Source organism: Protopterus annectens, chromosome 9.part0 (assembly GCF_019279795.1).
Source record: "Protopterus annectens isolate FY-2018-M chromosome 9.part0, PAN1.0, whole genome shotgun sequence".
Taxonomy (NCBI): domain Eukaryota; kingdom Metazoa; phylum Chordata; order Ceratodontiformes; family Protopteridae; genus Protopterus; species Protopterus annectens.
This window is the reverse complement of record NC_056743.1, coordinates 921,150,092-921,167,436: the sequence shown is the minus strand read 5'-3', so window position 1 is coordinate 921,167,436 and position 17,345 is coordinate 921,150,092. Positions and strand designations below refer to the sequence as shown.

Sequence of the window (17,345 nt, the reverse complement as noted above, 5' to 3'; positions counted from 1 at the left end):
CACTTAAAGAAGCACTTATCCCAGAAGTCCTATTATGATAAGACCAGCAAACCGCTCAATCCATTATGAGACAGGGAGATAGTGAGGATGCAGATGTCCAAAGGTTTTGATCAGCTTGGTGTCATGAAAAGTGTATGTCCAAAGCAGAGATCATACATTGTGAAATCACAAAGAGCAGAATCGGAAACATCTCATACTGGCTGTATTGTAGCATCACACCTGCGAGAAAGACTTTATATCTCAGAGTGAGTAATCCAGTTCTAGAGGACGTTCTAGTAAATATTCCTAGTTGCTGAGAAGAATCCCAAAACTCAGGAAGCAAGCTGTTCAGTGACCATCCCTGTTGCTACACAAGTCTGATTGCTGTATCACCAGATCTGGTCTCATTTTCCAGACCATGGTCCAGTTACATAGCAACTTGGATAGAAGGACATGAAAGTTGTGTTCATTTTTTATTGTCTATACCATTGCATGTTTCTTTTCAAATGGCATTATACCATGGGCAATTCATTAAAGAGGGATGATTTAGATCAATATGTATGTACACCTTTAAGAAGCTTTCTAGAGGCTTGCACAAGTGTATAAATACAGAGAAAACCTTGAGATTTTCTGTTATACTAGAAACATTGGAAGGAACAGACTGCATTAGACTTTATGCAAATACAAGCAAGCAACTAGACTGGTATTCCACAATGGGATTTAACTGGAAGGTTACACACTGTGTATACTCTAAATCTGACCATTAGAAAGAAGCCAAGCTCTATATTGGTAAAGCTGTACTCCTATCAGCAGAAAGAGTTGCTCCTAACAAAATCATGGCAGAAGGAAACTGCATTAACAGGAGATGGCATATAGTTTGTTGGAAAAAATATTCACAGTACACCCGCCACGCAGAAAAGGCAGTTTTCTCCTGTAATCAGAAAATGTCGAGAGGCAGGTTGAAGATTCACTTAGCTATATCCAGCTATTTTCTATAATAGTTTTTCAGCCTCCAGAAAAAAATTCTGGATGCAAAACAGACTAAGGGAGGAAATAAAAACTTATAACGCAAAGAATAATGCATTAAGCAGAAGGGAACACTGCCACTCATTCTGAGAGCAGAAAAGCCCACAGAGAACACTTGCCAGTGAAGCATTTTCCATTGTTCCAAATGGAAATTATTGGCTCAAAAGCTTTTTTCTGTTACTCAACTGGGAAAAAAAATTAGGAGCGTTTTAAACTTGAACCAGACACAGCTAATGGGTCGTGGTCCAGATGATGAGGAAGACAACTAGCAATAATGTAAAGGTAAAAAATAAATGGAACTACAGTGTCATTTCCATTAAGATGTAGTTTTGACACAAGAACTGTGTTTCTGCAAAAAGTGACAAAGATTTTAGAAGGACAGTGAAGTGACAATGTGCAACTGTAAGCAATTAGTGTTTTTGTTCTTAGTAAAACTTGTACAATAAATATCTTGAAATTAAATTAATGTTGTACATGGTAAAGTAGTTCTATGCAATGCACAGAAACAAAGTTTGATAGCAAGTGGATAGGAGCGAAGCTAGACAGCAAACAAATATAGTTCAAGTCCAACACAAAGCCCTTCAGAGTTTCAAATATTCCAAGTAATCCAAATAGAACCACCAAGTCCTGTGGTAAATATTCTTTATTCAACAGACATGGGCTTTCGCTGAGTAAAGCTTCTTCAGGTCAGCGAAAGCGCATGTCTGTTGAATAAAGAATATTTACCACAGGACTTGGTGGTTCTATTTGGATTACTTGGAATATTTGAAACTCTGAAGGGCTTTGTGTTGGACTTGAACTATATTTGTTTGCCGTCTAGCTTCGCTCCTATCCACTTGCTATCAAACTTTGTTTATTTTATTCCTGGATAAGGAGCGTTTATCTGCAAGTGTTCCTCCACGTGTTGAATGCACAGAAACAGTTTTAAAATGAGGAAATGGGGGAGGGGGGCTCAGTGATGGCTGTTTATGTTAAAGTACTTTTTATTGACCAGTGTATCCAGGATTTATACTAGGAACAAGACAAAGGCTGGATTTCAGCAATATCATGTGATCTTGAACTGCTGGGGAAAGTGCATCATATTATGTGTGTTTCAAAGAATTTTGCCTGTTTTTATGCAAGAAAATTAAACTGGTAAGGAGCCTACTATGGGGCAGCTGGTACCAAATCCAACCTAAATCAGGTATCACAGGAGATTACTAGGCTATCAACCCAGAGGTCATTTTAAGCCTAGCCGTTTCAACCCTTGTGGATGCTATCCTCGGTAAGAATTTATGGTGCACTAACCACTCATCCAGGTTCCTCTTGAACAGCATCATAGAGGTGCTCCGTTTTACATGAATTGGTAGCCTGTTCCAAAGATGTGGCAGTTTCTGGGAGATAAATCTATTCCTCCAGCATGTCCTATTTAAGTCAGAGGCCATATTTAAACATCAAGAATGGGTAAGCCCTAGACCCATTTGATTTACAGATATGCAGCAAGTTCATTAGGTCTGGGTCTTGGATTGCTCTGTAGGCCAGGCGCAAGTCTCCCCTAAGAAGTCTATATGATACGGAGTACAGCGACAAGAGATTTTATAGTCAGTGTAAGGCACGTGCTAGAGGCCCTTGATTATCTTTGCTAGAAATCTCAGAAGTCTAATTGCTGTAGGTGCTTAGTATGGTACATGCCAAATGGGGCATTATACTCAATTATGGGACGGATAAATGCAGAGTATAAGAGGGTTATAACTTCTATTGCTCTCGAGGTGATGCCTTTACTAATCAAGTGAGCTGTATGGAAAGCTTTGCTTACAACGGTAGACACATGATGGTCAAAGTTCAGGCCGTGGTCAACCTGTGATCCCAGGTCCCTTACCACTTCATGGGTACTTACGGTATTACTTATTTGCTAGAGTGAAGGGACACTGTGCCGAAGGGAATGATGATACATTTCTTTGCATTCAGTTTGAGACTGTGACTAATGCACCAGTCACTGATCTATGGGAGACCATCCTGGAGTATACAAACATCATTTGGGGATTCCGTGATTGCATTTAGTTTACAGTCATCTGCAAACTTCAGCCACAACTCTTTAGTTTTAATGTGAACTTTTGAGAAGTATATACCACGCAGTAGGGGGCTCAACAGACTCCTGAAGCACCCCACTGCTTACAGGTCTGCTGGCAGATGTGGAGTTACCCACTCTGATAGTGTGTGTGTACAGTTTGTAAGCCAGTTGGCAACCTATCTTACAACGAAGGGGTTTACATTCAGTTTGCTAAGTTTATCGATAATGCCAGAATGTGGGAGTGCCTCGAAAGCCTTTGACAAGTCAAGGTACGCTGTGTGCACAGATTTGCCTTCATCAATGGTCTTGGTCACATTTTTTAAAGAAATCATCAGATTTTGCAGGACCTGCCTTTCACAAAGACAAACTGGGTGGGATCCAGGGTTTGGAGGTCACCTATGTCTTTATTTATGAGGTACACAATGATATGATCCATGGCCTTACAGATGAGGCTGGTCAGGCCTATGGGTCTGTAATTCCCCAGGTGTGATGCTAGGCCACCTCTGTGGAGGGGAATAGCTGTAGCTGTTCTCCATTCTGCTCAAACAAATTCTGTGGCTAGACTATGACTGAAAAGGGTACTCCGTGGTGATGCTACTTCATGTTTTAGCCTGTTTAGAAGACAGTCTGGGATGTTATACAGGCAGACTTCTTTGCCTTGGACACTTTGAGAACCTGCGCTTCAAGACATGTAAGGTGGGGGGGGGGGTTGTTGTAAGTTAGGTGGGGATAAGGGAGTGAAATGTTCGCCAAGCCTATCCACTAGCAGGTTCGCCATCTCTGTGGGGTCAGTGTGTGCGATACTGTTGACTACCAGTTCTGCACATGCTTGGGTCCTAACCTTTAGGCTGCGTACATAGCTATAAAAGGCCTTATGGTGATCCTTGACAGTACTTACTAGCTTTCTCCCAAAGAAGTTCTTGGAGGATTTGACAAATAATCTTATTTGCCTGTTAAGGCTGACAAAGGTGCTTTTCCACTGCTGGAAACTTGTCTTTGTTTTCTTGGACAACAACTTTTTGCGTTTATTGTAGTTTGTTTTCTTGGACAACAACTTTTTGCGTTTATTGTAGAGTTTGTTGATGGTAGAAGTACACCATAGCAGCTTGATTTTACTTGGGGCTCTGGCTTTGATTCCATCAGGTACAGCAGAGTTTATACACTTATGCAAGTGATTGTACAGAGCTTTAGTGTAAGCTCTGGCATAGTTGCCACTTCCGGCTTGGGGTGAGGCTTGGAATGTATTTATACCTTCACTTAGGAGGGTGCAGTTTGCCTTGAAGTATTTTAGTCAGATTTCACCCTTTGTGTGTTTTGGTGTTAGTGTCAGTTCGAAGGTGATATATTTGTGTTCAGTTTTAACTAATGAGAGTCCAACAGTTGCAGCAGTGCACTTGTTTGACATGTTGGCGAGTATCCATAGATCTTGATTCAGAACAAACTCTCACAGAAAAAAGAGGGATTAGGTCAAGATACCAAGTTTGTTGGTATCTTCTAATTTAAAGGTTACCCTGATTATTAAAAAATAAATCTTAAAAACAAAATCCAAGTTTATCAGTAAAGTAAATGCACATGAATACTTGTTGAAAAAAAAAAAAAAAAAGTGAATAACTTCATTGTGCCTGGATTAGTACTTTTTGTCTACCTAACAGACTTCATTAGAGAAATGCGTCTTTACAATCAGAATGCCAAACAGCTAAGACCACAATTGTATTTTACATTCCGCATACGGACTATAAAGCCATTTAGACAACGAAGAATATTAGGCAAAAGCACTAAGACACAATAAAATCTTTTTTTCCAATAAGTGTTTGCTTATTTTGACTGGGTGACCTTGGATTTTGAACCAGCCAGCAGGATAACCCTTAAAACTAGAAGGTATCCACAAACTAAAAGTCCTCTCAACATAAGCAGTCATATTTCTGCCCGTTTTTATACATGGAAAAGCATATTAAAGTTCTTACCTTATGCTGCAGACAGGGGAATTTTTCTTCTAAGAAAACTTGCTAGAAAATGGAAAGCATAAAAACTGTAGTCAATATTCAAATAGCACCATTTTTCTTGCATTTGTAAATTTAATAGATGTTCACCCCTACACCCCACCCCAATCAAGAACTGCCAACAGTGGGAAATGGCAAGTCTACAATTGCAGGCAACTAATTAGGAAATAAATGAAGAATGTGCGGGGGTATTTAAAAGGAAATGGACAATCAGTACAGTAAAATATATCCAAGTTTGATAAATAGAAAAGTTAATGCCTTTGCAGGTAGTTGCATCCCTGGCAGACTTTGTACTTTTTAACACAATTTAAAACGAAAGCTAGTAAATGCCCTTTTTCTTAGGGCTAAAAATCAGTTAACTGATAGCATGCAAGCTGTTTTTCCCCAAATCTGGAAGGGAAACAGCAACAGGGTAAGACATCTGTGCAAGGGGAAACGTACACTAGCATGATCAAACCTAACCTTTGTGAAAGTGTCTATAGTTTTATGTTTGCTGCAAGTTAAAGGGGATTGTAAGTTTCACTTTGTCTCTTGCTGCTACAGTGTTATTTATCGAAGCAAATAATCTCGAAAAATGTGACATGGTTTCAAATAAAGATGATACACCGCAAATGCATGCAAGATCAGCCAAACACTGTGTGCATGCAAGTTGCAAGCTGGAAATTCAAAATAACTGTCATGCAGAATATGTGAAAGTAACAGTTTCTTACCAGAATGACTACATTAATCAATTTTGTTATGCACATAACCCTACTCTCAAACATTCATAGGTTCATACGCAAGTACTAGGTCATTTTAAGCCTAACCAATTTTCTTTTGGTGTTACAATTAAGCTATCTCATTTGGTTAGAGATTGTCCTTACCAATGCCATGGCTGACAATTGTATAGTAAAACTAATCAAAAATTCATCTGCACGTGAGGCAAATGCACGGCTCAAAAAAATCAAAGTCCAAAACAAAAAACAGAAAAAAAAAAAAAAACCCTAATGAGAATAAGTGGCATCATACCATAGTTAATTTGAGGGGGCCCATACATGGGATAAAGCATTTAAAAGCTACATCTGGCCATTAGCATTACAGGGCGCAGTCCTGGAGTAAACTTTCAGTTTCCCAGTCTATAAATACAAGTTATGGCTGAAAATGGACAGAGACTAATTTTGTTTTATGTGGATGGGGAGTGTTCCAGAGCGAAGGTAATCTCTACGAAATATACCGGTCCCTTAAAACAGGTCTGTTTATGGTGCAGAAGAGGTTTAGATCCCTAGACAAAGGATTTATAATGCCATCTGACTTGCTAATGTGCAGTAAATCCATCACTACTGGATCGGAGGATGCCATACATGCCAGATGCAGGTCACCTCTTAGCAGTCTACAAGATATAGAATATAGTGACAGGGCTTTGAGTTGGTCCATTTAGGACATGTTGTTTAGGCCTTGTATCCGTTTAGTAAGGTATCTGTGTGGATGTACCAGCTGGTGCATGTGTCTGGAAAGATACATGCCTAAGAGGGCATTATACTAGATGACTGGCTTAATGATGCCAGAGTAAAGGGGGACAAGAACATCCCTAGATCTAGAAACAATCCTTTTTGTTTATAAGCTATGCAATGTAGAAGGGCTTTGGTATAACAATGTGCATATCAGTCAAAAGTTAGGTTAGGTCACTGTCCATACAAGTTCCCAGACTCAGAACTGGGTCAACTCTTAGGGGCACATTTACAATGTGGTAGCTCCCTGGCGTAGAAAACTTCACAAATGATACAACAATGCATTTTTGGTATTAGTTTTAGTCTATGATTTTGGCACCAGTTACTTAATTGGGGCAAATCTTCCTGCAGGATGGCAAAGTCATTTGGCGATTTAATGACTGCTCCTAGCTAGTAGTCATTTGCATATTTAGTCAGAGCCCTTTGGTATCGGCTTTTACTTCAGAAAAGATGACAAACAGGAGAGCTCCCAACACAGAAGACTGGAGGATTCTACTGGTAACACAATCTTTGGAGGTAACTTCCCCTATTTTGGTTTCCTCCATCCTATTTGTGAGCCAGATAGCAATCCAGCAGGTGACATACAGGGTTATTCCAGGTTTATTTAGCTTTTCTACTATGTCTGAGTGAGGAACCATGTAATACCTTTTGCTAAGTTGAGGTATGCAGTGTACAACTTTGCCTTCATCAATTGTTTTGGTGACCTTTTCAAAAACCTACCAGGTTGAGTATGCATGACCTGCCCTTGATAAATACAAATAGAGCCAATGTTTGGAAGGTTCCCGTCTCAATGTACAGATTGCTTAGTTCCATAATGAGACTTTCCGTGGCTTTACACAGAAGGATGGTCAGACTTATGGGCGTGTGGAAGGTCCTCCCTTATGCAGGGGAGTGACTAATATATTAGTATTATAAAATGATATTATGCATAACAACATACAACAATGTTTGCAGGAGTGTTGGCAATTGGAGTGCCCAGTGCTCAACCTTGCAACTGTGAATAAAAAATTGTCCTGAAACAAATACAGTTGTTAAAACAACTGTAAAAAGCTCACAAATAGTTTTAATGTTCAACTCTGATTAATTAGTGGATCCAGTTGTTTTCTAACAAATTCAATACCAAATCATTTCAAATTACTGTAAAAATTAAATCCAAATCCAATGCAACAAAACCAAATGCACAGAAGGCTTAGGATTCTTTCTTGGATATTTTTATACTCCAAGCAGACTACAGAGAATTTTTCCTCGGGTAGACGGTAATTGTCAGAAATGCATTGGGAAAGAGAACTTAGAACCTCATTTTTGGAAATGTAACAAGTTGTTACATTTTAAAAATTCCATACAGAGCACTTATCAGAAATGTTGGAGAAATAAAGGATTGTAACACTGGAAATTATTCTTTTCGGATGGAATAGAAGATTTGAATTGCCTAGACATAGCACAGCATTGCTAAGTTTAATGCTACTGGCTGCTAAAAAAGCAATTACTAGAAAATGGAAATCAAAATCTAATCCAACCATAACTGGAATATTGAACACTGTAATGGCAAAAAAGGAACTGGAGGAAAGAATTAGAATAGAGAAGTAAATTACATAGAAATAAATAGAAATTGTGGGAACAATACATGCAGAGTAATATTCAGAAGGAGGAGCAAAGTTTAAGGGAAGGCAGGATTTGAGCAATTTAGGTAATGCAGGAGTGAACGAGAATTGTTAAAAAGAAAACAAGTATACAGCATAAAAATAATGAGAATGTCACTACAGTTTAAAAAAAAACATTTGTATATCCATGTTACTGTTTTGTAAGATCAAATGTATTTTGCTAAACATATAGCATTCACTTGGCATGAGCCTAGAAATGCAGCCATATTAAAGCGGACGTACATCTGCATTTCACATTTTACATGGAGAATCAGAAAATTAATGGCATGTACTCACCTTAACTATGTACCCGTGTTTTCCATTTTCATTCTTCAACACGTAGGTATTGGATCTGACCTTGGATCTGACTGATACATAAATTAAGACTTTTGGATCCAGCTCTCGAGCCCCTTCCTCTATCCATTATGCTCTAGTTAGCCAACAATACCTCAAATTGAGTTTGCTGCCTTACAGATCTTAAGGCAGAGCAGGAAGAAGGAAAGAACAGCAAAGATAGGGCTCAAACCTGGATTAAAGTTTCCACAAGATCACAACAGAAGATGAAGGGAAGCAGGAAAGGAGGGTGAGGAGTTATAGAATGAAATTGAACACAGATGCATAGTTATGATTAAGTACATAACTTCAATATCCGATGTGGTCTTTTTCATTCTTCCTCAACGTGCGAGACAATGTCTCCACCATGTGAATTTTGGGTCGCCCTCATGGAAGTATATTCCAGAAAACTGCTGAAAGTACAGTTTTGTACCTACCATAAATGCAGATGCTCGAGTGCTAATACAGCTGCAGTCATAACAGATGGGCTCTCCTGCCGTCAGACGGGTCCTCGGTCGGCCGAATTCCAAAGTCTAGGTCTGGCGTCGGTTGTCGTCGCTTCTTCCCTGATGTCAGTGCGACAGGGGTATAAAGGAACCAGCCAACGCCATTTTCTTCAGTTTTTCTTGCCCCAGATGTCAGGTGCCCCCAGAAGGAAGGCAATACATAAAGTTGTGTAATAATGCAGTGCAATATAATCAAAATACAGTAGTTGCAAGCAAATACATCAGAAATAAATACCCCAAATCAGGTTGTATGAGGATGTGTTAGCCTATAGGCCTGTCCCAAGAGGGGAAGGAGGGAGGGAAACCTGGACTGCAGCTGTATTAGCACTCGAACATCTACATTTATGGTAGGTACAAAACTGTACTATGTTCATCGTGCATACAGCTGCAGTCATAACAGATGGGTAGAATCCCAAAGCTAAGAAAGGGGTGGTAGGCACTAGGTGGAACTAGGAAGAGCCAAAATGCCATGCAATACTGCAGTGGCAAAGCCTGCTCTAGATTTGGAGTATAATGGTAGGTTGTAGTGCTTGGAGAAGGTATGCACAGAACTCCAAGTGGCTGCTTCCAAAATATCCTTGGTAGGAACACCTCTGAGGAAGGCTGCAGAGGTGGCTGTGGCCCTGGTGGAATGAGTTCTAATGCCTGTAGGTACAGTTTTGCCATGAAAGGAATAGCAAAAGCGTATGCAGTGGGCTATCCATTTTGAGATTGTCTGTTTGGAAATTGGCTTTCCTTGAGCTCCTACCGCATAGGACACAGAGCTGTTCTGATTTTCTGAAAGGCTTTGTTCTGTCCAAATAATAACACTGTTGTCTGTGGATGTCCAAGGAATGTAGTAATCTCTCCCCTTTGTTTTGAGGATTAGGATAAAAAGTAGGTAAATGTATGGCCGGATTTAAAGCTACCCTGGATACCACTTTAGGCATAAAGGACAGGTTGGTTCGTAAGGAAACTCTGTCCTGATGGAAGATGATAAAAGGCTTGACAGCCATGAGAGCCTGTAGTTCTGAAACTCTACGAGCCGAGGTGATAGCCAGAAGGAAAGCTGTTTTCCAGGACAAATATTGCAAATCTGATGAGGCAGCTGGCTCAAAGGGAGGCAAGGTCAGTTTTTCCAGAATTAAATTAAAATCCCAAGCAGGTATTGGTTGTTTCCTTGGAGGTCTTAAATTCTTGGCCCCTCTGAGGAACTGTCTTAAGAGAGGGTGAGAGAATAAAAGGTGGATCAGTGTTGTATTCTGCAGAAATGGCTGAGGCATGGATTTTGATGGAGGAGAATGAAAGTCCACTGCTTTTCCAGTATCCTGGCCCTTTTTCTCATTCCAGACACAAAAGCGTTTCCATTTTGCGGAGTAAGCTTTTCTAGTTGATGGCCTCCTGGCCTCCAAAATGACATCCTGCACCTCCTTGGAGAGTAGGGCCTGTTGTGATGCTAAGGAATCTTCCATGCGGCTAGACTGGGTGTTTTTAGCTGGCTGTGAAGAGTTCTGCAGCTGTGCTGAGTCAGAAGAAGAGGCATTAGAGGCAGGGTCCATGGTGGGGAATGCGTCAGGCTCCTCAGGAGTGGGTACCAGTGTTGCCTTGGCCAGTCCGGAGCAATGAGAATCATCTTTGGTCTGTCTGCTCTGGTTTTCAATAGAACTTTGGGCAGCAGAGGAAGAGGTGGGAAGGCATAAACTGTCATTGATGTCCAACTGAAAGAGAGAGCGTCCACTCTCCAGGCCTTTGGATGGAAAATCGAGCAGAATTTTGTCAATTGATTTTTGTGCGAGGCAAAGAGATCTATGTCTGGCCTTCCCCATTCTTGGATTATTTCTGTAAAAACTTTTGGATGCAATTTCCATTCGTGTGGATCTGTCATATTCCTGCCTAGGTTGTCTGCCAGCGTGTTTTCCTTGCCTGGCAAGTACTGTGCTTGTAGTTCCATTTGTAAGTCCATGGCCATGTTCCAAAGTGACATGGCCAGTCTGCATAGGGAGTAAGAATGTGTTCCTCCCCATTTGTTTATGTACCACATAACTGTGGTGTTGTCCGTTCTTATCAATAGTTGACCTGGTTGTAGAAGGTCCTTGAAAGCTATAATAGCATTTATTACTGCTAGCATTTCTTTTTGATTGATGTGAAGGTGCTTTTCTTTTTGGGACCATTTGCCCTGAATGCACCGGTCTGTCATGTGCGCCCCCCAGGCGTAGTCCGAGGCGTCTGTTGTGATGACTTGATTTGCTTGAGGCTTGCTGAATGGAAGACCTGTGTTTGCTTGACATGCTTGAGCCCACCACAGAAATTCCTTTTGCAGACATGGAAGTAGTGGTATTATCGTTTCCAAACTGTGGCTGTGTTGAGACCATATGTTTTTCAGGTACCATTGTAGTTTTCTCATATGCAGCTTTGCACATGGGATTAGTAAGATGCAAGATGCCAGGAATCCCAGAGCCTGCAGGATTTTCCTTGCAGTCAGCCTGGTGCAATTTGCTAGTGTTCTGAAGTATTGAATTAGTTGCCCCTGCTTCTCTGGCGTGAGGTAGGCCATCTGGGTGTTTGTGTCCAAATTGGCACCCAGGAAAATTATCTTCCGAGAGGGTATTAGCCTTGATTTCTTTTTGTTGACTGTGTATCCCAGAGAGTTCAACAACATTATTACATAAGCCAGATGTTTCAGAAGAATGTGCTTGCTGTCCGCTTGGATCAGGCAGTCATCCAAATAGGGGTATATTTGTATCCCTTGAAGTCTGCAGTAGGCAATTACTGATGCCAGGCATTTCGTGAATACTCTGGGCGTAGTAGATAAGCCAAAGGGCAATGCAGAGAATTGATAATGGGTTGAACCTGCAAGAAATCTGAGGTACCTTCTGCAATTTTGTCTGATTGGGACATGCAGGTATGCCTCCTTGAGGTCGAATGTTACCAGCCAAGACTCCTTGCCCAGCATGGGAAGAAGTTGCTGTAGAGTGAGCATCTTGAATTTTGGTATGAGTAGAAATGTGTTTAGGATGGATAAGTCCAAAATAGGTCTCCAATCTTTCCCCTTCCTTGGCACCAGAAATAGCCTGGAATAAAAACCTTGACCTTGTTCGTGCGTAGGTACCTCTTGAATAGTTTTCATGTTTATGAGATCTGTAATTTGCCTTTGTGCCTCTGCCCTTTGATTGTGTGGCAGGTTTGGCATGCCTCTCATTTTTGGAAGGGTGTGAAAATGGAATTTGTAACCTCTGTTTATAATGTCCAGGATCCATTTGTCCTTTGTGACAATATGCCAATTTTTTGAAAATAATGCCAGCTTTCCTCCCAAGGGGGCTGCCATTTGAGACTTGGTTGGCATGCAAAGGGGAAAGTCATTGGGTTTGCTTTCTGAAAGATTGCGAGTTATCCTCACCACCTCTTTGTGTAGGAGCTTGCCATTGTCTGCCTCTAAACGATCCTTGGGATTGTCCTCTGCCCCTCGGGCACCTATATCTGCCTCTTTGGGGTCTGTCCGTGGCAGGAAAGGACCAGTTTTTGGAAGGCCAATTTCTACTAAAACGTGGGGGTTGTACCTGTAGAAATTCTTTCACAGTTTGCATTGATTTAGCCTTTTCCTCCATTTTCCTTAATACCTCCTCAGCATTAGCACCAAATAGTACATCCTTTGAAGAGGGGCGTCTAGTAATTTAGCTTTGACATGATCAGGCAAGGCTTGTTCCTTGAGCCAGGCATGCCTACGTATGACTGATCCTGTAACAGCAGCTCTACATGAAGCCTCTAGAGCATGAAAACCACATTGTAAGGTATGCTTACCCACTTGTTCTGCACTATGCATCAAATCCTGCAACTCCTTCAAGTCTGGTTGTTCAGGTTGTGACATTTTACTTTTCAATTGTGATAACAAAAACTGTTGGTATTTTAGCATATGAAACTGACAGCTTAAGGCCCTCATGGATAAGGTAGCAGAGGTATGTACCTTTTTTCCCCACCTTTCTAAGGATCTGGAATCTCTCTCGGAAGGTAATGGATTTTTAGCAATGGAGGCCTTAACTCCCTTGGGGCCCTGTGAGATGGTTTCTGGGTCAGCAGCATGGCTTTTGTATAGAAATTGGTGCGAGTCAGGAACCCTGTAGTACCAGTCAGGCTTAACTGGAGCTGGAGGTAGAGAGTCCGGGTTAAGGCGGGCCTCCGAGTAAACATCATCTAGGATGTCCAAGACAGGAGGTATAGCCAGAGGCCTGTGCTGAGGTAGCAAGAGAAATTCCCTGAGCCTTTTCTTGGAATCTGAATAATCTTGGCCTTCCCAGTGGAAGTGTTCCCTTAAGGTATGCAAAGTTTCCCCAAATGAGTAATCCTCAGGGGGTGATACAGAAGGGATGGATTCCTCTGCATCAGAGTCTTCAAAAGGGGAGTAAGAATGTTCCTGATCATCAGAGTGCTCTGAAATAATGGAGCCCTGCTCAGAGGAGGGGGAATCTTCCTCCACTCTGGGCCTTTTGTCCGGGGGGGGGCTGAGAACCTCTGATAAGAGTAATTAAATCCTCAGCCATTTTAAGCATCTGTTTTCTTAGGCATGGGGCCTGGAGATGGGCCCTGTGTAGCTGGTCTCTTAGAGTGCATGGTTGCTTTAGACTTAGTGAAAGCCTTGATGGAGAAAGAAGAGGAAGGTCTGAAGACACCTTGAGTGGAGGTGGACCTGTCCACATTCTGAGTTTCAACGCCAAGAGTGGCTTCTGTATCTGTAGTCGGGGTGTGGGCCGAGGAGCGTGTGACCTCTGGCACAGGAGACACCATCAAAGAAGTGTCGTCGGTAGTCAGGGGCTGCGTAGGCGCCTCGCTGAGAACCAGACCACGTGTAGTCTGCTTTGGCGTGGTGTCAGTAGAGGCTGCGGACCTCGTGTGTCGGTCCTTATCTTTGCGTTTTTTTTAGACAAAACCGGAGTCGGAGTATCCGACGACATAGTATAGTTAAATGCTTTCCCAAAATAATGCTGGGCAAACTCCGCCAGACGCTTAATAGCGCATTTGTTGAATGCATCACAAAAGCGACAGACCGAGACGTCGTGGTCTGGGCCTAAACAAGGTATAGAGAGGGAATGGAAATCCTTATGCGGTATTTGCTTCCCACAAGAAATACAATTATTAACTTTGTCTGACATCGGTCTGAGGCAAGAAAAGTTTATCTGAGGCAAGAAAAAAAAGTTTCCCCAACGGGGTACTTCTCTTTTAAGAAGACTTCGGTTTCCAAATTTTTGTAATCTCAGGAGCTGGCCGACTGGCACTTGCGAACTGCTTCTGCTTCGGGCACCGCGCGGCAAGAAAGACTGAAGAAAATGGCGTTGGCTGGTTCCTTTATACCCCTGTCACACTGACGTCAGGGAAGAAACGACGACAACCGACGCCGGACCTAGACTTTGGAATTCGGACGACCGAGGACCCGCCTGATGGCAGGAGAACCCATCTGTTATGACTGCAGCTGTATGCACGATTAACATCTAAAGGCAACTCTGCTTCTGGAGGTCAAATCTAGTTTGTAATAAGCAATGAAGGTATGAGCATTAGACCAAGTAGCTGCTGCACAAATATATATAAAAGAAATGCAATCAGTAATTCATTTGGCCAGAGTAACTGCAACTTTAGAAACTGGTAATCCCAGTCTGTTTGATGAAAAGGAAAGAAACAGCGAGTCTGATTTCCTGAAATCTCTTGCCCTATGTAGATAAAATCACAGTTGTCCATGTACAGCAAAAAGATGTAGCAAATACCCTCCCTTATTTGAAAAATTAGGGGAGAAAACAACCAAACGAATTCTTTGACTTTACATTCGATTCAGATGCCACTTTGGGTAAGACGGATGGACTGGTTTGTAAAGCAACTGTCTTTGTGAAAAACAATGTAAGGGGATTTGGAAGATGGAGCCTGGAGTTCAGATATTCACCTCACAGATGCAATAGCTACTGGAACAATTGTTTTCCAAGACAAGAATTTTAAATCCGATTTTGCTGATGGTTCAAAGAGTTGTTGGATCAACCTTTTAAGTACAACTGTTAGATCCCAAGGAGGTGACGATCTTTCACTGGAGGTCAAAGTAAGAAGGTGCTTTTTAGAAAAACCTTGCACAATTTAAAAGACGCTAAAGAGATGCCGAAAAATTAGATATGGCTGCTAAGTGAACTTTGATTGCAGAAAAACTAGCACCTTCCTGAAAAATAGATGCAAAGAATTCCAGAACCAAAGATACAAAAGCAGTGAAATGGTCAATTTCCTTCTGAAAAGCCCAAATTGAAAATCTGTTCTATTTGCTCCTGTATAACTTCCTTGTAGAAGCTTTCTGGGAAGATATAAAGTAACTGTTGGACAGGGGAAACTGGAGAAACCATGTAGTTAGAGGCTGGGAATATTAGGATGCTTCATCACGGAGGAATGCGAGAGAAGGTCTGGACTGAGGTCCAGTATCTATGGAAGATAATCAAAAGACGAGATTAAAGGAAGGGGCACCACAATTGGGGAGGCCAAAACGAGGCAAGGAGGATAACCGAGCTCTTTGACCAAAGTACTTTCTGTAAGAATTTTGGAATCAGAGGTAATGGTGAATAAGCATACAGGAGACGAGAGGGGCAAACATGGGCTACAGCATCTCTCGGCAACTCCCCCGGGGGGGGGGGGGGGACTATGGATAAAAACATACTTCTTGGGGGGAAGATACAAAACAGACTGCAGCAAAGTTGGCTCCAACAATGAAAAATCTTCTCTGCCACTGACTGACGGACCACATGTGCGGCATCAAAATGGACCTGCTCAGTTTGTCCTTTAGTAAGTTCAATTTTCCCAGTATGTGTGTTGCCATAAGAAAGCAGTTGGAAGATACTGCCCACTGTCACACTCTTACTGCCTCTTGACAGGGGGGGGGGGGGGGGGGCAGTAATATCAGGTTTTCCCAGTTTGTTGGTGTACTACACCACAAACATGTTGCTGGTTTGTACCAGAATAGTCCCTAGAGGGAGAACATCTTGAAAGGCATGCAATGCTAATAAGACCGCTCTCATCTCTAGAAATGTTGATATGCATATTGGTCTCTTGGGGGGAACACATGCCTTGGACAGTCTGTCCCAAAAATGTCCCCCCACCTCAACTGTGAGGTGTCCATGTTTACAGAGGCTACTGGAGACGACAGGATAACAAGGCAGCCTAAATAAACTTATACCAACTGAATCCACCAAAAAGATGATTCTTGCAGACTCAAGTGAGTTTGACTGGGAAGGACAGAGGATGATGCAAAACAGACCACTTAACAGCTACAGTCCACTGGAGTACACACATATGGAACTGGGCCATTTGTACTAAGGTTATGGCTGCTGACATTTAACCTAGAGCCTGAAGGACGTGTAAGCTGGAGGAGAAAGGTGAATAAGAATTTGCTGTACCTGAAACTAGAGTGTGTCCACATGATGTATATGAAGGGAGGCCAAGTTACTATGTTAAACTGGGCACCTATGAACTCCAGGCTTTGTACAGGTTATAGAGGAGATTTGGAGGTGTTGAATGAAATGCCTAGTCTTTAACAAAGTGGGAGCAAATCGCTCCTGGACTGCTACGAGATGCCTGGTTGGGGTTGAGGAGTAGCCAGCTGTCTAGATATGGAAACACTCTGAATCTCAGCAGTCTCAAGTGAGCTGCTACCACTGCCATACTCTTGTGTGGGCTGTGGTGAGACCAAAGGGCAGGGCTCTGAACTGAAGGTCCCTGGCTCCCACTGAAAAGTACAGAAATCTTCAGCATTATCTGTTCATCTTGATGTGAAAGACTGAGTACATTCAGTCCTCAGAATGCATACTATCATCCTTGAGCAAAAAAGGAAAAATGGACTGAACCATTACCATTCGGAATTTTGAATTCACAAACTGCTTTAAGTTGCTTAGATCCAAAAAGTACAGTTTTGTACCTACCATAAATGTAGATGTTCGAAGATCCACATTGCTGCAGTCCTAACACTTGGGTAGTCCGCTGTCCCAGTCGGCCCAAATACCAAAGTATAAGGCTGACGTCGGTCAAGGCGCATTAGTCTGACGTCAGGACGTCAGGGTACAAATGCGCATGACCGACGTCATATCCTCAGTCTTTTCTTGCCCCAGATGTCAGAAGACCCTAAAAAGATAAGGCCAAAACCAAAAAACACCAAACACTCCTGTACCAAATATATGTACAATATATACAAATTTACAAAAGTACAACCCCACCCACACAACCACCCCTAAACACAGAGGGGAAGGAGGGAGGGTAAATTGGACTGCAGCAATGTGGATCTTGAACATCTACATTTATGGTAGGTACAAAACTGTACTATGTTCTTCATCCCACAT

General features: G+C 42.0%; 1 protein-coding gene across 1 annotated transcript in view; it reads right to left on the bottom strand.

Annotated features, from left to right (window-relative positions):
* Positions 1 to 17,345, bottom strand: part of LOC122810606 (SAP domain containing ribonucleoprotein) — a 1,802,793-nt gene that overhangs the window by 1,500,383 nt on the left and 285,065 nt on the right. The window contains exon 6 of the mRNA XM_044082182.1: positions 5,020 to 5,061. Within this exon, the coding sequence (XP_043938117.1) occupies positions 5,020 to 5,061 (42 nt within the window). The remainder of the gene's footprint in view (positions 1 to 5,019; positions 5,062 to 17,345) is intronic.